This window comes from Triturus cristatus, chromosome 8 (genome assembly GCF_964204655.1).
Source record: "Triturus cristatus chromosome 8, aTriCri1.1, whole genome shotgun sequence".
Classification (NCBI taxonomy): domain Eukaryota; kingdom Metazoa; phylum Chordata; class Amphibia; order Caudata; family Salamandridae; genus Triturus; species Triturus cristatus.
In genome coordinates this window covers 1,679,451,242-1,679,479,042 of record NC_140591.1, presented here as the reverse complement: position 1 = coordinate 1,679,479,042, position 27,801 = coordinate 1,679,451,242, and the positions used below count along the sequence as shown (strand labels likewise).

The window sequence follows — 27,801 nt, the reverse complement described above, 5'->3', positions numbered from 1 at the left end:
ATTCCCTGTGGTCCCTGATATATCATCATTGTTGACAGCAATTGATTCCGAAGCGACATTCTTTACTGTAATCGATCTCAAGAATGCCTTTTTCAGCGTCCCAATAGATCCGGAAAGCCAATACTTGTTCGGATTCAGTTTAAATGGGCGCAGCTTTAAATTCTCACGCGCTCCCCAAGGATTCACAGAAAGCCCCAGCATCTACAGCCAAGCACTGAAACGAGAACTTGACAGTATCCACATGCCAGTCAATACTGCACTGCTTCAATATGTCGATGATCTGCTGATCACAGCGAGAAACGAGCCAGAATGTGAAAAAGCTTCTCTGACAGTTTTACATTTCCTAGCCGACAAGGGGCACAAGGTGTCTCCTTCTAAGCTGCAATTCTGTGTCCAGCGAGTTATTTATCTTGGTCACTCGCTGTCCAAGGAGGGAAGGCAGCTTACACCAGATCGCATCCAGTTAATTGCTAACATGTCAATACCCCAGACACAAAAGGAGGTGCGGGCTTTCATAGGCCTCACTTCATATTGTAGGCAGTGGATCCCTCAGTACGCATTTCTAGCAAAACCACTCATTCAGTTAACCACACAGGAGGCAGCCACATCGACTGTTCTCCCTTGGACTCAGGAACATACACAAGCTTTTGAAAGCCTAAAGGAAGCTTTATGTCAAGCACCTGTTTTAGCAACACCATGTTATAGCAAACATTTTACACTCTTTGTTACAGAACGCGAAGGTACTGCCTTGTCAGTACTCACTCAGGATCAAGCAGGATCACGCAAGCCATGTGCTTATTTTTCCAGTACATTAGATCCCGTAGCTCAGGCTTTGCCTGCATGCCTGAAATCAGTGGCAGCGACAGCTTTAGCAATCAGACAAAGCGATGCCATAGTATTAGGACACCCATTGACAGTACAAGTACCACATGCAGTAGAGGTTCTTGTGAACCGAACACAAACACAACACTTGACCATAGCAAGACTTACCGGTTATGAGCTGACATTGTTTCAACCACACATAGAGATCCGACGGTGTAATACATTGAATCCTGCTACACTATTACCTGTAATTGGAACAGACCCACTAGCTCATGATTGTGTTGAAATCATTGAAATAAAGACGAAACCTAGACAAGACTTGACAGACGTTCCATTGTTAGATCCAGACCTGACGTTGTATGTAGACGGATCATGCATGAGAGCAAGTACAGGAGACTTAGTGGCCGCGTATGCAGTCACAACAGACACTGAAGTTATTGAGACAAATTGTATAGATACTTTGTCAGCCCAAGCAGCAGAACTTATTGCTCTAACACAAGCCTGTATTCAAGCCACTAATAAGAAAGTTAATGTATACACTGACTCACGTTATGCATTCGGAGTTGTACACGACTTCGGCGTGCTATGGCGAGAGAGAGGTTATTTAACCTCCCATGGTGCCCACATTCAGCACGGACCCCTCATTCATGCTTTGTTAGACGCAATACATCTACCCACTGCTATATCGATTATGAAATGTAAAGCACACACGAAGGTTACTGATACCATTTCTCAAGGCAATGATTTAGCTGACAGAACAGCTAAACAGACTGCTCAGAATCGCACATTAGACATGACAAAGCCAATAGTTCAGACACCAACACAGTGTATGACTATTAAGGATCCCGCACTTGACGTAATTGACATACAGACACATGCCACAGCAGAAGAAATAAAGAAGTGGACTGAACTAGGAGGGATCCAGACAGATCACGGATGGATGACGAAGGAGAAATCTGTATGGTTTCTCCCTGATTCCATGGTTCAAGCCATTATAGCTACAGTTCACAGTCCAGCACATTTAGGAGAGAAGGCTATGCTAGACAGCATTCAGCACATTTGGTTCAACAAACATTTACGAGCAGCAGCTAAACAAAAGGTTCGTACCTGTATGATATGTTGTCAGTTCAATCCAGGAAAGGGTGTTTCCGTAGAGCAGGGTGGATTTCAGCCTCCTGACCATCCTTTTGAAGTCCTCCAGATGGATTATATTCAGATGGAACGTTGTCGAGGATTCAAATATGTTCTCGTAGTTGTCTGCGCTCTCTCCCGTTGGACAGAGGCGTACCCCGTATCAGATTACACTGCCCCGACTACTGCCAAACAGTTAGTTCGAGAATTCTTCCCACGGTACGGTTTACCACGTGTTGTATATTCAGATAACGGCCAGCCTTTCTCATCCGAATTAATGAAACATGTCTCACTTTTGTTGGGATATCAGTGGAAATTCCACTGTGTCCGGCACCCTGAGGCAGCAGGTCTCGTAGAAAGACATAACCAGACACTGAAAATCAGACTGTCCAAAATATGCAGAGAGAAAGGTGTCGACTGGATAGTAGCATTACCAGTTGCACTCTTTTACATGAGAATGGTAGCACACTCTAGAACAGGGCTATCCCCGTATGAGGTGATCTTCGGTAGACCACCGAATATGTGGGGGACGCCTATACCACGTAAAATAACTGATGTTGACTGTAATATGCTGACAGATTACCTGGCTTCCTTGATGTCTGCACTACAATCTTGTCGTTCACAGGTAGCTGCAGCCTTTCCCGACAACACTGAGGCGAAACCCCATGACGTTGTTCCGGGTAATCTTGTCTTTGTGAGAAATTTCGACAGGAAAAATCAACTGGAGCCCAGGTGGAAAGCACCCAAGTTGGTCCTGTTGACCACAAGAACAGCCGTGAAGATCGAGGGACGAAAAGGATGGATTCATTCAAGTCACATAAAAAAATTTCATGGACTACCTTCAGATATAGACACTGTGCCCTGCACTCCCTCACAGACTGATTCAAAACTTCCTTTTGTTGAAAAGAATGACTCTCAGTGCTATAAATTAAAGCTTAGGCCCAAACAGTCGAGCAATTTGATTGTTTAAGTCCTCTCCAAGGTGAAGCGGTTGAATTGTCTCTGACATGTATCCCTTGGACCTGAGTAGAGAAAATACCCGAGAAATGTTGAAACGACAGGCGTATTGTAAATCACTGCGTAGCCACTGCATAGTGACATTATTAATCTTGTTTTTATTGAGTCTTTTAATAACTATTACAAGTATGTTGTTGCACATATATTACCCTATTTCTAGACATGTTCATAATGTTACTGCTGAACATTCTTTTAGTGAATTACCCCCACATGAGTTGTCCTATAGACTTGCGCTGCGCAACATCACCTTCATTAGTATGTTACATCATTCCCATCAGACTAGTAATGCCACCAATTGTTGGGTGTGTGGCCGACTCCCTCCCTATCAGAATAACAAAGGAGTTCTGCCTTTCTTTCCACATCCGTTCACACACAATGGCTCCTGTGGAGCATGGTTTAGTTTATTAAATTCCATAGACCCAGACACAGCAGTTTATCAACAACATTGGATATGGGGAAATCTGAATCTAGTTTTATTCAAAGTCTGTCACCCTAATAAGGAGGGTCACCCCAGTAGAACAGGAACTGATTTAGAAAATGAAGTGTATAAATTAGGTAATTTTACGCCTAATCTTATGATTTTGAATGTCAAAACCGAAGTTGAACTAATTCTGCCCACTATGTCAGTATTTCCAGTTAAGGGTGAATTATGTGTAAGAAAAGTTGGTTCCATACACATGGGCCATAGCCAATGCGTTACTACAGTAGAATATAGTGATCAAGGTAAATCTTCATTTAGAGCTTCTCGCCATTCTTACTTTATATGTGGTCAGACTGCATATATGCGTCTGCCTCTAGATTGGGATGGTACCTGTTACATAGCATTCCTTTTGCCACCTGTTTTTCTAGCTCCCCCTGATTATTATCGAAATATTCATTTAGTACACAATAGAGAGCGAAGAGATCTCCCAGTTGTCGATTATACTGAGACGGCATGGGACAAGTATGTAGATTTCAATAAAGGTATCTTTCCCTATATAGGTACAATATCAAATAGTAAACTGATACGCAGACTAACCAAGACTCTTGAAGCTGTAGTAAACGAGACTATAGCCGCCCTAGGCAATCTGACAGAAGAACAATCAGTGATGAGAATTGTTGTTCTCCAGAATCGTCTTGTCCTTGACGTCATCCTGGCCGATAGGGGCGGAGCTTGCAGGGTCATCGGATCCAGCTGCTGCATATTTATACCAGAAAATTCGCCATCTGTATATAAAGCTATAACACGCCTTCATAAGATTGTGAGCCAGATACACGAGAATCCAGGCATTTGGACTTGGTCCAGTTGGTTTTGGAATACGGTATCAGCCTGGGGATGGAGGGTTCTATCCTTCCTAGGTATTGGCCTTCTTATGCTCTTCAGTTGTTGTTTATGCCTGCAATGTGGACCAGCGATTTGTGGTCTGTGTGCCACATCATGCATTCCATATCACAGTTCTCGTTCAAAATGCCGGAAGAAGAAGGAAGAAGAAATGATGCTCCATGAACAAATCGATGGAATGATGAAAATTGATATCTCTTGAAGGGCAAGTAGGGGACAAGGAGGGAATGTGGAAATGTGGATTTTCCTGATCAGTTATGTCCCCTATCTTGGACCCCAACGGTTCTATGTGCATGCCACAAGTACATGTATGCTCCCTCCAGTTCCAGTTTTGATGACGCAAACACATGTGCATCCACTGTCAACATGTCCTCTGTCAGATCCGCCATCAATGGGCTGGATATTCGATTCCTAAGTATGAAAGGCCACCGACTTTATATGGCTAAGTTACTCCATTCTTACAGTTCAGGCAAGTAGGCCCGATTCTGTCTTCAAAGCCTTTCATTGCTCTCTGTATCTGACAGCTTCAGCTTGAGCTCGCATCTATATCCATGAACTTTGTCCTACTCCCTGTGCAGCTAACGGTGCCTGCCTCGGCCAGTTTTCGCCTGCCTGCCAAGAAGCTGTATTTCACCTTCGAATTATCTATTTTGCTCCTCAGCCGATGCATTCCTGTCTAGTAGTTTAAGTAAACATTCTTCCAGCTACCAAGCAAAGGACTCAGCCTTTCCGTCCTCCTGCAAGTGATTCATAGCCCTGCTGCCATGGAGAATTTTCTGCCTCTCGCATCTCATATAGACACTTAGACGTTTGTGCACGCACACAGTCAGTATAGACTAGATTCTGTCCGAGAGTCCTTCCTTGTGGATAACATAGTTCTTTAAACATAGGATGTTAGATATGATTTGGGATTAGGTTGACTTGACCCCCCAGACTTCTCGTCTCCACATGTAGAGCTAAATGTCAAGTCCCTTCACCCCCTAGTTGCACGTCACTCACACGTCATGCTGCTGCGCGCGCATCTATGCCAAGTATTATCTTATAGATCCACCTATATCTGATAATCCTAACCAATCATGTTTCTTTTATTCCTTATTCCGCCTAGTTTCGATTACGTACCCGTTATGTCACTTTTCTTATCAAATGTTACGCCTTCTACATTCGTTTCATTGTAATGTACTTATTATAAAAATGCATGTCTGTCAATAAAGTATTGTACTTCACTTCCTGAACCCTCGTGGTGACGGAACCTGAAGGCCGCGACTCGAGTCGGCCATTTTGAGTGGAATAAAGCCCATTTAGAAAACCTCTTATACCACGGATTCTGCCTCTTGTTATTTTGAGCTATTTTACTTTATTTTAAGATTCTGTATGAAATTCAGTCCGGTAAAGAAGATCCCCTTTTTTATTAGTTTCGTAATTGGCGATATTACGTCAGAAAAATGATCAATCAATCGCCAATAGAAATTAGCGAACCCTAGAAATGATTGAACCTCCTTAACATACGTTGGGCTCGGCCACTGGATGAGAGCTTTTATCTTTTGAGGATTCATTTAAATCCCTTGAGGCGAGAGCACAAATCCCAAGAAATCGATGGTATCTGTATGAAACGTGCTTTTATCCAATTTACCATACAGCTGGTGCTCTTTCAATTTCTGTAAGATCTTTTGTACATGAAGCAGATGTTCCTTCTCGTTTTGTGAATAAATCAGTATATCGTCAATATACACTATGACAAAAATATGGAGATACTCCCTCAGGATGTCATTAATGAAATATTGAAAGGCTGCAGGGGCATTGCATAATCCGAATGTCATAACGCAATATTCATAAAGCCCGAATTTAGTGCGAAATGCCGTTTCCCACTCATCGCCTGCTTTTACTCAAATGAGATGGTATGCTCCTCTAAGGTCTATCTTTGTGCCTTTACTGGTTCAGGGCATTTCTTGGGAATGAAGGGAATGCCTATCCTTTTTGCCACTTGAATATCCAGGAAATTCCCAGTGGCTCCCGAATCCAAAAGAATAGACATGTTGTATCTATCCTGACATGAGACTATCAACGTAACATTTAACAAAAAGTGTTTCACAGGCCTCATCAATGCTTTATGCGTCTTGGAGATCTGAGATGGTAAGACACTTGAAGAATCGATCCCTACATTCTTCAAGTGACCTAGTTTTCCGAGTTTCTTGCGACCTTCTTTGGTGGAACCGAAGGTCTAACAGGGCATTCTTTAGCATAATGACCTCCCTTTCCACAGTAGATGTAGGAAGGTGGATATCTGACTATGGTTACCCCCAACTTTTTGCCTAGTGTCTAGCTGGTTTTTCGACTTAGTTGGCCTGAGATCCTGCCATTCAGGGTCTCAGGCTGTCTGCTCTCTCTTTAAAATGGACTCCATGTACCCTAGGTACATACCCAATTGGTAAGGATCACCTTATTGGACCCTGTACAGTGTACCCTAGGTACCCAGGGCATAGGTGTACCCTAGGCCTCCCAGGGGCTGCAGCATGTATTATGCCACCCCTGGTCTGGCCTTCCAATCAGACACAACTGGCTGATCACTCAGCTGGGGCAAGGTCGTGTAATCACCCCTTGCTTAGATATAGTATACCTATATCTACCCTTATATATAGACACATGTGTACCTATCAGCCACTCCTATGGCAGGCCTTAACAATCCTGGAGGCAGAGTGCTTGGTAACATGTGAGATGGTGCTCTAGCATGAGCTGAGCCTGTCTGCAGCTGTCGGAACCATGTCCTTATAGCTATTCTATGATATAGCCTACCATATACTCTTAAAGTACCTTATAATCTTAGACGGTTATGGTAACTATGGTTTGGCTTTATCAAAACATGTCGTGTAAGGTGTCTAACACTTTGGAATAATACCCCCATACCATTTCTGGTAATGAGGATATTATTCCTCCCTTCTAGAGGGAGAGACATGTTAAAATCCTACTTTGCTGTTTAACTCTAACCAAAGCCTCAGCATCACAAAATGGATGCTGCTGCCACAGACACGAGTCTGACCTCCTGCAGCTGGGAGCTCTCCCAGCCAGGGAGGCCTGGACAATAGGTTTCCTGCATGGGGAGGTGCTAGCACCTCCCCAGACAGACTTTAGTGTATTGGGGCAGGGTGGGCTGAAAGGAATGAGACACTGCCTGGGGCACACAAGGTGTCCCATGCATAGTCCAGTTCAAACCGGTGCTGGGGCACTCCAGCCCCAGTCCTGGCGCGAAACTGGACAAAGGGGAGGGGGTGTAACCACCCCCCTCCCAGGTCCCACCCATAAGGCGTGACCTAGCAGGTAAACCAGCCCCCCAGATTAGTATAAGAGTGGGAGCTGGGTCCTTAGGAAATTAGATTATCCTGAACCTGCATCTTGAACAGAAACTCTGGACCTTCGACATTCAACGAAAGAAGAAGACTGAAGAATCTCCCTTGTGGCCAAGGAGTGACCACCCTGTGCAAACAGGCACCATCAAGAGACTTACCCTTTGCTTTGCTGAAGTTCTATGAGGGACCGACTGCAGAGCCCGACCAGAGCCTTGACTTCCAGACTTCTCTGACCCTACTCCACATCCACAGCCGAGCTGAGATCCGTGGAGGCGACGAGAGACGTGGGACCGGCTACCTGGGAAAAGTGGCGAGTATCTTTCAGCGCAGCTTCTGAGGCACCCTCGAAGTTGTGCTCCGGGGATTGAGAAGCCCCAACCCCAAGCACTATCTGCACCGAAGATCAGCCCCCCACACTCCACAAGTCCTGCGTGGGGCCCTTCTGCATTTTCCTGCTTGCCGCGTCTGTCCGGTTGCTTGCCCGTTGGCTAGTAACCTTTGCGACGACACACCTTTGATTTTCCACTGCTGGTTTGGCTCCTCCAGACTGGCCCCCGCTCCTCTGTGAAAGAGAAGCACCCCAGACCTTCCTGGTCTGCACCAGAAGCAAGTCCTCCATCCTGCGTGGGTTCCGCTTGCCCCGGCTTGTTGGGTCCTGACTCGACATCGACGCCGCCGACAGCAAGAGCCTTCGTGGGACAGCTCACCTCCTGGTCCTGGTCGTCCTCGACGCCTCCTGGTCCTCGTGACTGCTGCGACAAGCTTCACCTCTTCACCTGCATCTGCACGACATCGCCTGGTTCCTTCCTGGTTCCACGTGGTCACTGGCTAGTGACCCAGACTCTGTCCCTTCTGCTTGCAGGTTCCTTCCTTCTTGATCCCCACCTTGGGATCCATCGGACACTCTGCACTGACCGCCTGTCAGCAACTTTCCTTCAGGCATCCATAGAAGTCCATGACGAAACCCGATACAAGTTCACACCTATGCACCCGCAGCCCGTGGGCTAGGTAACTTGAGTACTCCGGTGCTCACAAGGGTATTGACTATCCTAGGGTCTGGTTTCCGAGTCTCGACTTTCTAGCTATACCAGAAGTGTCCTAAAACTGTTATTTTCTAACTGCTAGTAATTCTATCGACTTTTACGCATTACGCGTGAGTGTTTCCACTCTGCACCTGAATCCCGTGGGCCTCCCACTTCCTAACCTTTGCTAGTGTAGTGTAGCCCCAGCGATTCCCTAGGCCTAGGCCTATTCTATTTCCGTGACAGTGGTCCTTATACCACTTACTTAGTATATGATTTGCGTGGGCCCTAGGGCCTAACTGTATTACTTACTTGTGTGATTTAATGTATGATTAATAATACTGTGTTGTACTTACCTCGAATCTCATAAAGAGTCCTGAGGGTTTGACTAGAATAAATATATTCTATTTTCATATATATCTGTTGTGGTGTCCTTTCATTTGGTATTCAAGGGGTTACATATGGTATCACAGCTGGCTTCACATGCAATTCAGAGTTTAGCCTAAGACTGCTCTTGTCCATGCTACCACTAGGATAGCTGGTCTATAAGGTTGACTTTACAACCAATCACCATAAGAGTTGTTTGGACTGATACAAGGTGTACACTAGAACTAGTGACATCATATATCAGGCCAACTTCTCACAGTAGAGACATTAATTGAGTTTACGTCTCTTGGTTTTTTCTTCTAAAGATAGAGGACCTCTTATCCCTCCAATCTGCATGGGTTCAGCTACGTCTTTACTGTCTTTTTTCTCTGGTCGGGACATTACATATCTAGGTACGGCCCCACGGGATTTTTCGCCTCTTCTTTCTTGCAAGCGCTGATTCAGTTTCACCGTGAGTTCTATGAAAGAGGGACAGTCATCAGGGGGATTAACGATTTGAGATAACAAATCCTTCAATTCATCTGAGAGACCCCTATAAAACAGGGAAGTTCGTTTATCTTCCGGCCAATGTGTTTCTACAAGCAGACGATTAAACTGGGTGATATATGTAAGTAAGTCTTTAGATCCCTGCTTAAGGTTGAGAAGAGCAGTATCACTGGCCTGCATATAGGTATGTTTGGCAAACAGGCTTCTCATCTTATCTTGAAAGGTTGTGTAATTATATAACAGAGGATCATTGGTCTCTACCAGAGAAACGGCTCATTCAGCTGCATCCCCAGAGAGATAGGAAATCACAAATGCCACTTTTGCCGCGTCATCCGGAAAGGCAGAAGCTTTACACATGAACTGCAAATGACATTGAGTCATGAAACTGTTATACTTCGCACTATCCCCCGTGAATATTTCTGGCATTGCTAAAGGAACCGGAGTAGGTGTCTGCACAGTGATTTGGACGGGGGTTATGGATTCAGTGACACTTGCCGTGGCCCCCAGTGTAGCGGACGGGATTGAAAAATGAGCTGGTTGGATGTAATTTCTCTTAGTCTTAGGAATAGTCCCTAGTCCTCTGGCTGTATTGCTTTCTTGAGCCTTCATTTGCTCGACCTCAGTGTGTAGTCTAAAATTTCTCCCTGCGTAGCCTTTCTACCTCAGCTTGTAAATCCATCAGGACTACGGATAATTCTTCAAAAGTGGGATTATGGCCTACTAATGGAGGTGGTTCGACTTGACTATGTGCCTTATCCACATTCATCTTCGCTTGGGTGGAAATCATTTTGTGGACTTGGCTTTCTGTCAGGTTAGGCCCTCTGCCCAGGCCCAAATCCACAGAAGCGAAGATGAAAGTCCTCCACACTTCCCAAGAGCAGCGCCCAGAATGGAGCAATGTAACACACTCAATGGCAGCTGCTTCCAAAAAGTGTGGGGGGAATTGCCCAAGGAGTGATCCCCACTCTCCCCCAGCTAGATGATGCTGCAGCGGGGGATTGAGGAAGTGCAGGAACTGCAAAGAAAAGATTACAGTGTTCGTTTATTACTATTAATACATATACAAAGCTTCTTTTGGAGTGTGTTCAACACCGCGCTCCACTTACCCCACTCTTGTGAGCACAAGGCCTTGGCTAGAGGTCTTCTGTGAAAGGAGTCCAGTGGAAGGTGCAGAGAGTCACAGAGGCCCAAGCAAGTAAGGGGCAATATAGAACAAAAGAGGGAAATAGACGAACAAGGGGAACACTCTCTCTCACTCTTACAACACCCTGTCTCATAAGCATAAGACAGAACAGGGTGTCCTTCTCCTCTGTATGGTTGAGCGTCGCCCGGCTCGTAAGCTAAAGACAGAACGGGACGCACGCACGCACCAATGCAAATGACTATACCCGGCTCCTAAACTGAAGACGGAGCGGAGTAAGCATCTACCCAAGATAGAGGAGGTGGGTGAAATACGTGCAGTCCAACTCCTAAACTGAAGACAGAGTGGGACTACACCACCTAACCCTTGAGGAGAGAAAGAGAGGGCTAATACACCCACTCCGGTATCGACAAGAAGATACGGAGCGGGGTAAACACACACAAAATCACGTTCGTACCTGGTAACAAGAATGAAGGGGGAAGGGTGTCTACACACACTCGCACTGAAAGGCTGGGTCAGAATAAAGGGAAGGCGAGAGGCGAGACCAGTCAGGAGGTTAGGGAAACACAGAAAGCTGGCCAAACAGAGATGCCGGGGAACGGAACCTCCGGAGGGTGTAAAGGATATAGGATAGCAGGAACACGGAGTAAAGGTAAGAAAATTCCCACCGGAAAGTTGTCTCAGGGAAACAAACAGGAATCCAGGAATCACAGCGGCTACTTCTGTGCCGCTAAGCGAGGAACAAACACGGAATTGACCAAAGGGGCGTGGTTACGTCAGGAATCAGTAAGCCAAGCAATGCAATAGCTTACGCGTCAGACGTTCCTCTTACGATCGTAGGGATCGTCTGCAAATTCCGTCCTGTGAAGGGAGCGCAATGCTGAACACACACGGAAACCCCACCTCGTCTCCGTCTGCCCCTAACATCTACATGGCACCACTAGCACGCATCGTCCGACAGCACAACCTCAACTTAATCTCCTACGCCAATGACACGCAGCTGATCCTCTCCCTCACCAAGGACCCTCTCACCACCAAATCCAACCTCCACCAGGGAATGAAGGCCATTGCCGACTGGATGAAGGAAAGCTGTCTTAAGCTGAACTCAGACAAGATGGAGATCCTCATTCTCGGGCCCAACCCCTCAGCATGGGACGACTCCTGGTGGCCCGCATCACTGGGGACTGTCGTACTTTAATCTCTGTGACCGCGTAGGGGACAGGGCCCTACCCCTGTCTATCCTGGTATTGGCGAACCGCAAATGATTAATGCGGTATGTACGAGTGCTTTATATATCGTTCTAGCTATGAATGCACTGCGTACACGTCATTCTGCTTCACTACGCGGGTTCCATTTTGGAGGCAGTGGCCATCTTGTGATTGCCCTCACATAGGCTATAATGGAGCAGATACGGGCCTTACAGTACATGTGCTTTCCCCGTGACTTCTCTGTGACCTGGGCAGCTGGCTCTGCTGCCCCAGGTCAAACTGGTCTCACGAGCTCCCCTTCCTCCGTCCACCTGTGATTAGCATCAGGGTTTGACCCATCATAAAACCCTTTCATTCTACACGAGCCTCCGGCTTATCTCTTTCACACCTGACTGTTCCTGCTTTATGACTTGTTTCCCAAAACAGGAGCTGCCCGTGTTTTATTGGGGCCTATTGATATCAAATGTGGGATCTGAACCTTACTGTGTAAATCATTGTGGGCTGGCCGAACTGGAATGTGGGATGGTCATCATGACTCTGCCTTTTCTTTGTAATGTACACTTGTTTATTACCGTATCATAAAACCTAGGAATGTATGCTTGAGGCAGGGAAAAGCGTATTTAAGATGAAGTACGTTTCTATGATTTTCAGCAGTCTCCTGAGCACATACACGCTGTTGTACTTCTAGGATACCTGTAATTGGTCTGCAGCCAATAAACGATCTTTGACTTCACCCAGAAGACTCTGTGTTTCTGTAGGTCTGGAACAGGGTGAACCCAGAAGTCATAGGGTGTGTGCCCCTGCACCGTTGGGACTAAAATACCCAGTACGTCAGTTTGGCGCCCAACTCGGGACGATTTCAGCGGTACCAGTCCAAGCCAGAGGTTCGTGAGGAGCTTCGTGTGGAAATTCCGGAGGAAGGCCGCCACTTCATCGACCCCTGCATGTCGACGTGGTCCGAAAGTCTTTTCTGCGAGGTTCTCCGCGTCCCGACGGCTACGAAGGACTGCTGCCCTGATTAATCGACCTGTTTTGGACCCTTGATGAGTTTTGAGAGAGCGAAACAATCGAGAGAGTCTTCTGGTGACGCCACCGATCAGCAATATTCAGTTAAGTATAAGTGGAGCGTCTCCCATTGGTTTTGGTATCCCTCGGGATCGTTTGATTTGGTAATTTGGAGTTTGCAAACGCCAAAGCCAGAGGACTCGTGTATTCACGAGACTATCGTAATTGATAATCCTTTGACGTTTGGATCTAGACTAGTGAGCAAAGATGCCTGGTTCTAGAATATTTGGTAGATTATTCTGTTTGGGTTGTGGAAAAGATTTCCAGCTGGAGGAATCATGCCCGGTCCCTCCGGTTGGAACTCCAACTTATGAGCTCTATGTAAAGCATGGCGTAGGCCTCATTGCATATAACGAAGTATGGATCCACTACACCAGGAAAGACGGTGTTTTAAAATGGCCCCAAAATGGTAGTTTCGACACCGATATTTTAGATAATTTAGAAATTAAATTGTTCAAAAAGAAAGCCCGGCCGGCGATGTTTGACTCTTTCCGCTTATGGCGAAAGGAAGCCAAACAGAAGGAAATTAAGCTAGCGAAAAAGAATAAAAGGGAGAGAGGTATGACAGTAATGCAAGCAGCTGTACAATTTAAAGATAATGAGGAGGAGCAGATGAATGAGCAATTGCACAGGCAGCGTAAGTTAGGGATCGACAAATGTTACCCAGCCTTACCACACTCTAAGCAGAATGAGTTAGAAGAAAAGGAGAAAGATCCCCTGATGTCGCATTTGTTGAGTTCACCACCCCCGTATGCTCAAAATGCCACGGCACCTCCCCAGCTTGTGAATATGCCACCTCCAGTTAATATACTGCAAGCCTTGCCGCTACTGCCAGCTGCTGCGCAGCCGGCTCTTGTCCATATAGCGCAGCCCTCTCAAGGGCCGCCAGTTGTGTTCCCGACTGCCCCCGCGCTTCCTGCGACTTTGCCTAATTCAGCAGCTGCCTCCCCTGACACTCTTCCTTCCACCACTCCAGTACCTGTTTCTGCATCCTCTTTTCTTCCCTCTGTTTTTCCCCCTGGTTTTGCCTCAGCTTCTCCTTCAGCGCGACAGCGCTTAGCTAATGTGGTTACTACATTAATGTCGCCTCTTTTTGAGTCATCTGGTGCGACTCCTGGTTTACAGCGTAAGCAACTGCGTAGTCAATTGCCTAATCCTGATGAGAAAAAGGTAATAGATAGTATGGCGCGTAGATGGATTGTTTTCCCTTCACTGTATGATGTGGAATCAGTTGTCAACGTTTTCCCTCAGTGGGATGCCCCAAAACAGAGATATGTGTTTGAGAAAATGTGTGAAATTCTCTGTGAAGAATTGGAGGATAGTGGTAAAGACCCGAGCCCGCAGGAGTTGTGTAGAGTGAGGTTTGACTTTGGAACTGGTATAATTGTGGATCGCGAGGTAGATAAAGCAGTTGCGGTTGTATTGTCCTTCAGGAATGATGATTGTCAACAGTCGTTGTTTGAACCTGATGTTTCTGTGGGAAAGAGGGTAAAAGCACGCCAATATCCGATGCGTGAGGTTCCCCCAGTTTGGAGACCCGCTGATGCAAATGCTAATCCACCTGTCGTAGCACATTTCCAGCGTATTTGGGTACATGTTCCATGGAAAAGATCTGAGGTGTTAGCACTCAAGCAGTCATTGCCTGATCCCCGTAAAAACCCTACTGGTTATTATAAGGAGTTGTCACAGACTGCAGAATCTTGTGTAATGAATTTGGCTGATGTAGATATGCTGTTTGGAAATGTGGTTCCACAGCCCTTGTGGGGATCCATACGTAATACGGATCATGCTGCAGAACTAGGAGACACATGGGCTAACATCATCGCTGCTGATGCTAGACAAACTGGTGGTGCGAAACCTGAGCCTTTAGTAGCAGAACTGCCTGGTAGAATCATCACGTATATGAAGACAATAATGCCCGCGATGCGCGTAAATTGGGACAAGTTATCTGCATGCAAGCAGAAGAAAGATGAGACAGTGTCAGACTTCTTTACTAGGTTTGAAGAAACGTTTGTTGACCACAGTGGGCAAGATATGAGTACTGAGGGTGGCCAACGGTTATTTGTGGATAAGTTTGTGCAGAATCTACTTCCTGACCTGTGTAAAAAGTTAAAAGATTCAGAAAGTTCTTGGGCTGTTTCCTCTTCAGCGCAAATACTGGCTACTGCACAGTATTATGAAAACAGAGATAAAGACGAAAAAGATAGAACAGAAAAGAAAACGAAGGAACTAAAGACAAAGGTCCTTTTACAGCAGGCCTATCCGCCACGTGGAGGTCAGAATAATTATAGGCAACCCCAAGGTGTTTATCACCAACCCCAACAGTTTCAGAACAATCAGCAAATGAATGGGTATTATCCACCACGTGTCCCTGTAGGTCCCAACTAATGTTCATACTGCAAAGAGGAAGGTCATTTTAAATATAGTTGCCCTAAATTAATGCAGCGGAACGGTAATGCTTATGGCGCAAGAGGTAGGGGTGGTCAGCAAGCTCCTAGAGTCAGAGGGCGTGGAAATGCTCCCCAGAACGCGCGTCCTCTGCAGCCTCAAAATACCATCAATAGTTTTGACCAGCAAGCTAACGCGACTAGTAATACAGCTCAGTATTACAATAATGATTATTATGCAGAGGACGGCGATGCAGAAAATAATGATTACTAGGACAGCCGTAGACAGAGAGAGGGAGTTGTTTCAGTGCCAGTGGATCAGAGTGGACCGTATGTTAAGGTAACTACAGAAAATGTAACGGAGCCCTTTCTGCTAGACACTGGTGCTGCAAAGAGTTCAATCATGCATTCAAAACTCCCTGGCGCACCTTTTTCTGGCGATATAAATGTTTCAGTAGGTTTTTCTGGCGCCCCGGTTAGGAACCCGATTTCTAGTCCCATGTCACTTTCTATTGGGCCTTGCGAGTTGAAAGCACCCCTGATTCTGACGACAGGTTGTGGTGAGAATTTGCTAGGATTAGATTTGTTGAAAAGATTGCACGCTACACTGTATTGTTCTCCTTCAGGAGTACAACTTACATTAGGTAAGAAAGTGATTTCCCCAATGTACTTGTCTAAAAATACAATGCCACCTGAATTGTCATCCCTTCCGGATGCCCTTTGGGCTACTGGTCCCAATGATGTGGGCCTCTTGGAGATACCGCCATACGTGGTGACTTTAAAGGCTAATGTCAGACTGCCACGTATTCCACAGTACAAGATCTCTAATGAAGGCCAAAAAGCATTGTTAGACATTGTCAGCGACTTGATTAATAAGGGTGTGATTGAAGAGACAAGAGGCAACGTTTGCAATAGTCCGATTTTACCTGTCTTAAAACGAACGGACCCTTCACAGCCACCTGTTTACAGATTTGTGATTGATCTTAGAGAGGTTAATAAGATTGTTGTGCCACAGTTTCCGGTTGTCCCTGATATAACTGCCTTGTTAACGATGATTTAGCCTCTGCTGCATGGTTTTCAGTGATCGATTTAAAGAATGCTTTCTTTAGCATCCCAATCGCAAAGGAGAGCAGAGATATTTTTGGCTTTAGTCTGGGAGGCCGAAGCTTCCGCTTCAAACGCGCTCCCCAGGGCTACTGTGAGAGTCCATCCATATACAGTCAAGCTTTGAAAGCGCAGCTTGATGCACTTGTTTTACCTAGTGGCGCTATTCTGATTCAATACGTGGACGATTTACTAATCGCCGCAGATACTGAAAAGATTTGCAAAGAAGCCACATTGTCATTGTTGCACCATTTATCTGCTTTCCATCACAAAGTGTCTCTCTCTAAGCTGCAATATTGTCGACAAGAAGTGACCTACTTAGGTCATCTCTTGTCGAAGGAGGGAAGGAAACTGACCCCAGAAAGAATTCAAGCCATTGCACAGTTGAGTGTGCCAAGAACACAGAGAGAAGTACGTGCTTTCTTGGGCATTACCTCATACTGTAGGCATTGGATTCCTAATTTTTCCTTGTTGGCAAAACCTTTGTTAGCCTTAACATGCAAAGACACACCGAATCCTATCCCATGGTCTGAAGAGTGCCAGAAAAGTTTTGTGGAATTGCGCAATGCATTGTGCTCAGCTCCTGTGTTGGGTACTCCTGACTACAGCAAACCTTTTACGTTGTATGTTCACGAGAAAGATGGATGTGCGTTGTCAGTGTTAACACAGCCCTTTGGCGACAGACCGCGCCCATGCGCGTATTTTTCATCCACCTTGGACCCTGTAGCGAGGGCATTGCCAAGCTGTCTGAGAGCGACAGCTGCTGCAGCGATGTCTCTCCGACAATCTGCTGGTTTGGTAATGGACAACACATTGATCGTTATGGTTCCACATGCTGTAGACACATTATTAAATAGGACCAAGACACAACACTTGACTAGTGCGCGATTATCAGGCTATGAGCTTACACTGTTAGCAAATCACATACACATAAAGAGATGCAATACGCTGAATCCAGCTACGTTATTGCCAATTCCAGCAGACTCAGATGAGATTGAGCAACATGACTGTCTGTTCAGAACAGAGGAAGAGACGAAAGGGAGAGTAGATCTAAAAGATACTCCCCTGACTGAGTGTGATGGCACTTTATGGGTGGATGGTTCATATTTCAAGCTCCCTAATGGTGACACGACTGCTGCATATGCTATCACGACTTTACACACGGTCGTGGAAACTGCACGAGTGCCACATAATTCGGCCCAAGCAGCAGAATTAATCGCCCTCACAAGAGCGTGCGTGTTGTCTGAAGGAATGAGAGTGAATATTTACACAGATAGCCAGTACGCCTTTGGCGTGGCTCATAATTTTGGGCGACTGTGGAAAGAGCGTGGGTTTCTGACGTCGCATGGAGCTAAAATTCAGAATGGCAAGTTGGTGAATGATCTCCTTGAGTCACTGACCCTACCGTTGCAAGTTGCGATCATGAAATGCAGTGCGCACAGGAAAGTTACAGATGATGTTTGACGTGGGAATGCGTTTGCTGATGAGACCGCGAAAGAAACAGCACAGAATGTGAAGACTAGAATGTATGTTGCAGGCCCCGCAAGATGGGTTGATGATGTTGGAATGTGTGAGAACACAATAGAGAGTGTGAAGTCGCTTCAAGCTGAGGCCACAGAGAAAGAGCTAAGCAAGTGGAGAGAAAGTATGGGTAAGTTGGATGAGAATGGTTGTTGGATTGATCTGACAGAACATAGGCGATGGTTGCTACCTGACGCATATGTGCTCCCAGTGGTTACTATGGCACATGGAATGGCACATATCAGTACGAAAGGAATTTGTAAGTTGTTGGCTCCAGTATGGCAGAATGCTGGAATTCCCAAGTGTGCAGAGAATGTGGTCAAGAATTGCATGGTATGCTTGAAATACAACCCTGGTAGGGGAACCCCAACTCCAGCTGGTCACTTTGCACCCTCATCATGCCCATTCGATGTTTTGCAGCTGGACTTTATTCACATGGAAAGATGCAACAACCTGAAATATGTACTGGTGGTTGTTTGTGCTTTCTCAAAATGGATAGAGGCTTATCCTCTGAAAGATAACACTGCCCTATCCACAGCCAAAGCCCTTGTGAAAGAATTTTTCCCTAGGTTTGGAATGCCAAGAATGGTGTGGTGTGATAATGGAAGTGAGTTCGTGGGTAAAGTGATGAAGAATGTATGTGAAGGTTTAGGCATACAGCAAAAGTTCCACGCTGCAAATCACCCCCAATCAGCTGGACTAGTAGAGCGCTACAATGGAGCCTTAAAGCTCATGCTGGCCAAAATTCAGGCGAGCACCGGTCTTAAATGGCCTGATGCTCTGCCTTTAGCACTCCTGTCCACCAGAATAACCATACACTCACGAGTGGGACTTAGTCCTTACGAAGTGGTTTTTGGCCGCCCGGCCAACGTATGGGGTGTACCGAGGCCTACAAAATTTAGTGAGATTGAGCATCCAGTACTACTCGATTACCTGTATGATTTGACTGTTAAACTGCGTGTTTTGCACCAACAGGTACATGATACTCTTCCCCAAGCTTCTGAACCTCCTGGACACCCTATCAACCCTGGCTCGTGGGTCCTGGTCCGAAATTTCCAGCGCAAGAGCAACTACGAGCCTCGCTGGATCGGCCCTCACCTTGTGCTTTTATCAACGAGATCAGCGGTGCGAGTGAAGGGGAAGAAACACTGGATCCATGGCACCCACTGCAAAGTAGTCCCCTTGCCTTTGCCATATGACCGGTGGGTCCAGGAGGGTATTGCCGACTCTGAGGCAGACATTGTACCTCGTTTTGTACCATTCAGTGACGCACGCATAAGAGGCACAGTTTCAGACCAAGAGAGTGACAATATTCTGCAAGAAGCTGTGCCATCATCAAATCGACTGGACACCACTGAGCCTGAACTTTTGTTCCAAGACCAAACAGCACCTGGCCGTCTCCGCTATAATTTGAGACCAAGGCCCATGGACAAATAAAGATTTCCTTAGTATTTCCTTTTTTGACATTATAGGCTCTCCCTTCTGAAGGACTTTCTTGATTTTTGTTTTTCGAACCACCATCCGGGTTCAGCCGCAGGGTCGCGGTGTCAAGACTTTAGGGTACAGGCCGAAGACGTTAGGTCAACGGTTCTGGTTGGTCTAGGGCGTTTCCCTGGACTGACAGGCGTACTCCTTAGCAGAAGAAACTCATCCGCCGCGAGCGGCCCGCTTAGAGGATGGAGTTTTTTAAGATGGAGAGACCCGTTGAGGACATAAACTCTAAAGCAAGGATGTGTAAAATTGTAAAAAGTAAATGCTTTGTATTTCTGTGCCTATTTACGCTGTGTAGTATAATAATGTTCATCGCAGGATTTGTGTTTTTCTCTTCTCAAAAGATCATTGCGCCCACTGTACAGCCTATACCTCTTTCTACTGCCTCCTCTCACTCTTTTCACCCTCTGCCTGAACATGAACAAACCAGACGATCAGAATTTGTAAATAACTCGTTTATCCAGCTTTTGCACCAGCACCAACTAGTAATGAATACGACCAATTGCTGGGTGTGTGGGTTAATGCCACATACCATTAACAAGGGTATTCCCTATTTGGTGCTGCCCTTTAGTTACAATGGATCGTCATGGGCATTCCAGACCATGTTTCTCTATGCTCTAGATACGTACTCCCCTCGCCAACCGCGTTCCATCAGACCTATCACCAATAATAAGGCTTTGATGAAAGGAGTTGCCGATATGAGTAGAGATATTGATGCATACTCATCCATTCCCAAAGAAGAATTGAGACCTTATGTAGGATGGAACGCGACGGGGTATAGTATTAGTCTGGGTGAAAGACAGCGAAAAATCTCATCTCCAATCTGGGTCGTACCCCACATAGGTCGGTTCTGCTTACAGGGTAATGGTCAGAATCCTAGAGCTCAACTGGGAAGAAGTGACTGTACTGAAACGTACACCTTCCCGTCACAGTTTTCCCCTGCATTTTTGGCTGCCAAGGGCACATATTTCATCTGCAATGACCGAGCATATACATGGTTGCCCCCTGATTTCTCGGGCACATGTTATATTGCGAACTTGCTACCGCCTACATTTACTGCTGCCTCTGATTATCACAAGACCAGAGTTGTGAGAGGTGTGATTAGTAAGGAGGATACTGCCGGTCAAGAAGCGGGAGACTTCTTTTTGGGTTTCCTGCCGTTTTGGGGACCTATGGTGAATAGTAGGAACCTGAGACAACTGACACGTGTGGTTGAATCCACTGTAAATGTAACGGCTGGTGCCCTTGGTAATCTGACAGCTGAGCTCCAAGCGGATCGCCTTATGACTTTGCAGAACCGCATGGTTCTAGACGTTATTCTTGCAGACCGCGGTGGGGTATGTAAGGTTATCCAATCTAGTTGCTGCATTTTCATACCAGATAACGCTCCAACAGTCTATCAAGCCATCTCCAAACTCCATAAAATATCTGAATCCATACACGTGGATAAAGGAGATTGGTCACTGGTGGGGTGGTTCTGGGAATTGATATCTGCCTGGGGTTGGAAAGTTCTGATGGTCATTGGAATGATCTTAGCCATTCTTTTCCTGTTCTGTCTGTGCATACAGTGTGCTCCTGCGATATGTGGCCTCTGTGCTACCTTATGTGTAAGGAAACATGTATCGAGGGACGAGCTAAGCAATAGGATGATGCTACAGCAACATCTCCATGACTTTGTGAACATTGACCTAGACTCGGATTAAGATGAGTATAGTGATTGCCTATGTAAGGGCAAAAGGAGGGTCTGTCGTACTTTAATCTCTGTGACCGCGTAGGGGACAGGGCCCTACCCCTGTCTATCCTGGTATTGGCGAACCGCAAATGATTAATGCGGTATGTACGAGTGCTTTATATATCGTTCTAGCTATGAATGCACTATGTACACGTTATTCTGCTTCACTACGCGGGTTCCATTTTGGAGGCAGTGGCCATCTTGTGATTGCCCTCACATAGGCTATAATGGAGCAGATACGGGCCTTACAGTACATGTGCTTTCCCCGTGACTTCTCTGTGACCTGGGCAGCTGGCTCTGCTGCCCCAGGTCAAACTGGTCTCACGAGCTCCCCTTCCTCCGTCCACCTGTGATTAGCATCAGGGTTTGACCCATCATAAAACCCTTTCATTCTACACGAGCCTCCGGCTAATCTCTTTCACACCTGACTGTTCCTGCTTTATGACTTGTTTCCCAAAACAGGAGCTGCCCGTGTTTTATTGGGGCCTATTGATATCAAATGTGGGATCTGAACCTTACTGTGTAAATCATTGTGGGCTGGCCGAACTGGAATGTGGGATGGTCATCATGACTCTGCCTTTTCTTTGTAATGTACACTTGTTTATTACCGTATCATAAAACCTAGGAATGTATGCTTGAGGCAGGGAAAAGCGTATTTAAGATGAAGTCCGTTTCTATGATTTTCAGCAGTCTCCTGAGAACATACACGCTGTTGTACTTCTAGGATACCTGTAATTGGTCTGCAGCCAATAAACGATCTTTGACTTCACCCAGAAGACTCTGTGTTTCTGTAGGTCTGGAACAGGGTGAACCCAGAAGTCATAGGGTGTGTGCCCCTGCACCGCTGGGACTAAAATACCCAGTACTTCAGGACACCCCCGGCCCCAACCGACCACGCACGCAACCTGGGAGTCATCCTCGACTCGAAACTCACCATGACCAAACAAATCAACGCAGTCTCCTCCACCTGCTTCAACACCCTCCGTATGCGACGCAAGATCTACAGATGGATCCCAACAAACACGAGGAAAACGGTCAAGCAGGCCCTAGTCAGCAGCAGACTCGACTACGGAAACGCCCTCTACGCCGGAGCCTCAACCAAGCTCATCAACAGACTGCAAAGAATCCAGAACGCATCTGCACGCCTAATCCTCGACATTCCGCGCCGCGACCACATCACCCCCCACCTGACGAACCTGCACTGGCTCCCCATGGACAGAAGAATCTCCTTCAAGCTCCTAGTCCACGCACACAAGACACTCCACAAAGCCGGCCCAGCCTATCTCAACAGTCGACCCTCCTTCTACGTACCCAACAAGAAACTCCGCTCTGCTGACCACTCCCTGCCAACGGTCCCGCGCATATGCAAAACCACATCCGGAGGCAGGTCCTTCTCCCACCGCGCCGCCAAGACCTGGAACACCCTCCCCCTCAACCTACGACAAACCGAAGACCTGCTGACCTTCAGAAGACGACTCAAGACCTGGCTCTTCGACCAGTAGCAGCAGCACCCCCACCCCAGCGCCTTGAAACCCTCACGGGTATGTAGAGCGCTTTACAAATGTTTTGATTGATTGATTGATTGATTGATTGATTGAAACACCTTTGCCAAAGTTTAGTCTCTAGTATCGCCGGAGTCCCACATGTGCAGAGAAAGTAGTGATGTAACAGCTTTCTTTGGTGTGTTCTAGTTGGTGGTATCCCGAGTTGAGATCTAGCTTCAAGAACCATTTTGCCCCATTTAAGTATGCCACAATATCATCCCTGGTAGGCATGATGTGGTACTCCCATCAGATGGACTGGTTTTGGGAGCTTCATATGCACACACAGCCATATTGCTCCAGATTGTTTTGGCTTGGGTGCGATGACTAGGGGGGATACCCAAGGCATAGGACCAGTCACTTTTTCGATGACCCCTTGTTTCTCCAAGGCTTGTAGTTCACTTTCCTCTTGCACCCACTTCCATATCTTCTGCATGGCTGTTCAACAGTTTTATGGGAATGGGCTAAGACTGTTATGTCATATAGTGAGTTACCTGGCTGCTTCAAGATTAACCATCGCAGCTTTGCCGATTTACAGGCTTGTATGATGTGTGCCTGTATCTCTTCTTGTTGATTAATGTATCTTTCCTTGTTGATTAATGCTTGCTAGTTTTCAAAGTCGGGCATAGAACATGCCAGCTGATTCGGTGTCTGGGTATTAGGCTTGACGCAAATTGAAGCATTCGTATTCGAGATTGAGCTGCAGGTCAAAATCTCTGTTCAGGGCTGTTACCACTGCATTGAAATCAGCGTCATCCCCAGTGTTTGGTAGGGATTTGAATATCTTGTACAGTTCTGCGCCTCCAATGTGCATTAATAGAGACCTCTTGACGGCACCATTAGCTTCCCGCGTGGTGTGGGAAAAATCCTGTAAATGACCAATCAATGAGTGCCACCTTGGCACCACTGTGGCCTGATCCGACATTCCACTGAATGGCATCAGTGGTGTTCCTGATGCATGTGCGTAGGAGGCTGGAACAGGGCGTGCTTACTGTTGTCGCTGCTCACTTATGGCTGCCACATGCTGTCACCACCTTCCTTAGTTTTGACTAAGCTGTCAGATCGTGCAGACCTGTTCTGCGTGTGGCTGGGTACTTGCTAATGTGTGGTTTAGCATCTATGTTGAATGGGCACATGTGGCCTGAGCTTGTCCCTTCCAGCAATCCTTGCAGGCTGCTGGATCGCCCGCTTCCAAGCGCTGCCAGGGAAAGACAGTCTATTTAAGTCCACATGCCTGTGTTAACCCTGATTTTCTCATGTACTGAATGTGTCTGCACAACTTTGCAGGCCAAGCCGCTTCCTTGCAGGTGTCTAGGCGACTCTGAGGTTCAAATGGCGCTCCTCGGGCCACCTTAGTTTCTCAGACATGGCTTGGTGAATGGCGAGACCTGGGAGAGGCAGTTGGCCTTGACGCTCCCAGGAGGCAGGAGCACGGCTTCAAAGTGGCATGCAGCCAGATATGGTGGGTAGACAGCAGTTAGGCCGCGCAGGCCAACGGGTAAGGAGACAGCAGTTGAGGCCTCTTCTGGCCTCTGACAAGTGTTGCAGTGTGGGGAAATTCTAAGCTCTTCACCCCACGCTGATCGGGCATCTCACAGCAGGCAGGATGGAGCTCCAGACAGATAAGTGATGGCACAGGGGGCACCAAGGGATGAACCAGGGATGGTCGGCACCCGAATGTATGGGACGATCTCTGTGTCAGAGAATGGGTGACATTGGTGGTTCGCAGGTTGGGCAACACAGTGCATACTCGCCAATGCAACAAGTTCTCAGTGCAGGCAGAAGGGCACCATCAGTCTGGGCAGGGTTGCTCCGACCTCGTCGTCAGTGTGATGGTTGCAGACTGCTGGTAATGGCGGGATGAGGCCGCAGAGCACAGCAATAATGACTAGCACTCCCACGCAGTACACTTGTTGGAAATGGCACTGAGCGACCTGCCCGTTAATTCATCTCCTTGGGAAACATCAGAGTGTAAAGTGGATACATTATATAATAGAGGCCAGGTGGCACTCTCTACACCAACCACAAACACACCCACAAATAGTCTGTGACGTGTTCAGAGCCTCATTTGTTACGTCGAGCCCTGACCCAGCGCTCTAGCTCTGCTCTGGGGTTGATCTGTGGTAGTAGAGTGCGGGAGAGAAGCCATGCCCACTCCCCGCGCATCTTTTTCATTGGCTTGAGTCTTTGTCCTTTCTAAATGCTGCCTTCCGATTGGTTTATAGGCTTGTTAGTCCCTCCTTATGATGTCCATGTCGTTATTTGTATCCTTCCATGGGTACTGGCCCCTTTACTTTGAGTGTTGCATGAGCACTATTTTCTTCCAGTTCACTTCTCCCCCCTCCCTCTGCCGTGCCCTCTCTCCCCCCCCCGCACTCCTGTTGTTCGTGCCTTCTCGCCCTCCTGCCCCCCCCACCCGCACTACCATTTGCAATGCAATAGGTCTCGCATAAATGCGAGTTCTATTGCATTGCACATGCATGTTTAAATGCGTGGTCTCACTTGTGCGAAAGCGCTCCTTGTCATTCTCTTTGTTTCTTTGTCTCTCCGTATACTTCAATGTTTCCTGTGGCTAAAACTTTTTGATCCTCTCGGGCTCTCATGCAGCTGCCGTGCACGCGCCCAGCAGAGCAGCATGACTCAGCATGGAATTACCAGCAATGCTGATTTTATCATGAATTCCTCCCACTTCAATGTTCTCGCTCAGTCACAAGGTGGATACGGAACTTGCCCAAAAGCGTGCACGCGCAGATAGGCAGGAGTGAAGTGGATCTGCTACGCTCGTGCACTCCCGAGATATTAAACGGAGCGCACAGTTCGGCTGATCACACGGGGATGACCGATGCTTTCATGATAAAAACACAAGCCCGGTTCCCATTTCTGGTTACTAGCCCGTTCCTGGCGATTGCTCCGAAGTTCTTTACAACACATGCTTCGCTCATAATAGGGCACATTTATGCAGAATTAAGTGGGAGACTTGATGCAAATTAGTTGCATACTACAGCGCTAAAAGGTCAATTTTGCCACTAGTTTGCACAAAATAAACGAAGTTCTTCTCATAAAATACCCAGGGGCAGATTTACAACAAACTAACGTAGCACGGTGCAGCAAGTAATTTTGCTGCGCCGTGCTGCGTTAGTTTGGAAAGCACACAGATGTGACATATTTACAAGAATATGTTGCATCTCTGTGCTTCCCCTGCGCTGGCACACAAACTGCAGCCATGCGCAGGCGCAGGAATCCTTGCACCATGGTGCAAGGATGCCTGCGTCGTGGGGAGATAGTTATTTTGCAGTTAGGGACACCTTTCTGCACAAAAATAATCACAAGGCGTTTTCCTCTTTCAATGCGTGCTGTGGAATGCAGCACGCATTGAAAGAGGAAAAAACAAGGAGAAATGAAAACATTTCTCCTCGTTGCACCTCGCCACACCACCTCTAGGGTGGCGTAGCATTCACACGAAATCGTAAATCTGGAGATGTGTCTTGTTCCATGGGTGTTGTGTGGGAACACCCACAGCACCACCCATGGAACGCCCCTTCAATGCACAGTGCTGCGTGTGAAGGGGCCATATTTACGAGGAGAGGAAAAGTCACACAGGGTGGCTTTTCCACTCCTTATAAATATGGAGGAGCCCCCTGCGCCACCAGTACGTCAATCTGCCCCCCAGTGTTTAATCAGTAAGTCAGTCCTGAAGCGGGCGTAAGGAAAGTAGCAATAACAGGGTTTATCGCTACTTTTCCTGACACTATGCTTCATAGCGTGGGGCTTGATGATAGGAGAAAGGTCGCTTAGCGACATTTCTCCAGTCATGTTAGGTCAGGAGCGCCCACTTTGCATCTCATTAGATATGCCCCAATGTCCTAGTGTTTTTTAACTGGTGCTCGTGCAAAACGCCCCATACCTACAAGTCGAGTTCCCGCTATATAAACCTGCACACAAAAAAAGTCGGGAGAGAACGATCTAAAAACTGAGATAAAGCGAGGAATCAGGAACGGATGAGCAACCTTCAAGAGTGAGATGAAGATAAAGGAAGTGAGTGGGGGTGGGAGGTGGAAAAAGGACAGGGCACCACTGGTATTCTGCAACTTATGTTTTCGGCAGTAGATTTCTTTGTCGTTTAAAACAACTTTGGACCCCTTAACCTTTTTTCAATTAACAAACTATGCAATAAACATAATAACATCTATACACTTGGTGAAACAATGGAAAAGCTCATTTTTGTGAGGTTGTTCCATTTCAGATTTTACATTAAACGCAAAACGCTACCAATGTTTTAATAATCTAAACGTAACTCCTGAACATCTGTATCTAGACTCTGGTGCATCAGGCACCTGGTCATATCCGTACCAACTACCCTTGTGCCTCTGGCTCTGAAGGACACACGCCTTTGGGCACTGATCATATCTATTCCCTCTCCCACTAATGACTGGCCACGTCAGTGCCTTCGCCCCCTTGGGCGCTGGTCTTCTCAAGTCACACCAATGCCCGCTCTTCGCTTATCTCTAATTCTGCAACACCAGTGGCACCTTTGCTCGTCTCTTATCGAAATGGTTCCACTCTTGTGCGTCTCATCCCATCGGTGTCACTCTCTGGGCTCTCATCTCATCGGTGCCACTCTCTGGGCTCTCATCACATCGGTGCCACTCTTGTTCATCTCATCTCATCAGTGCCCCTCTCTGGGCTCTCATCAGTGCCACTCTTGTTCATCTAATCGCATCAGTGCCACTCTCTGGGCTCTCATCGCATCAGTGCCACTCTTGTTCATCTCATCTCATCAGTGCCACTCTCTGGGCTCTCATCGCATCGGTGCCACTCTCTGGGCTCGCATCGCATCGGTGCCACTCTTGTTCGTCTCATCTCATCAGTGCCACTCTCTGGGCTCTCATCGCATCGGTGCCACTCTCTGGGCTCTCATCGCATCGGTACTACTCTCTGGGCTCTCATCCCATCGGTGTACGCCGTGGTTCGTTTGAACATTACACCAGTGCCCACTGTCAGCCTCTCATCACGTCACTGTTTATTTGACTCTACGGATATCTTACCGCTGCCTACTCATGCTGGGTCGTTGTGTCACCAGTGTA

At 46.9% G+C, this 27,801-nt stretch overlaps 1 protein-coding gene across 4 annotated transcripts in view; it reads left to right on the top strand.

Moving 5' to 3' along the window:
- The window catches only part of LOC146808589 (uncharacterized), a 116,058-nt gene that overhangs the window by 74,370 nt on the left and 13,887 nt on the right, over nucleotides 1–27,801 (top strand). For 2 of the 4 annotated variants that reach the window (XM_085623611.1, XM_085623610.1), the window contains one exon: nucleotides 18,929–20,763. The exons of 1 other annotated variant lie outside the window; for it this stretch is intronic. In XM_085623611.1, coding sequence (XP_085479737.1) covers nucleotides 18,929–19,390 — 462 coding nt within the window. In that variant the 3' untranslated portion in view covers nucleotides 19,391–20,763. Of the gene's footprint in view, nucleotides 1–18,928; nucleotides 20,764–27,801 lie in introns of those variants that run through there. One more of the 4 variants, XM_085623609.1, reaches the window with a different exon arrangement.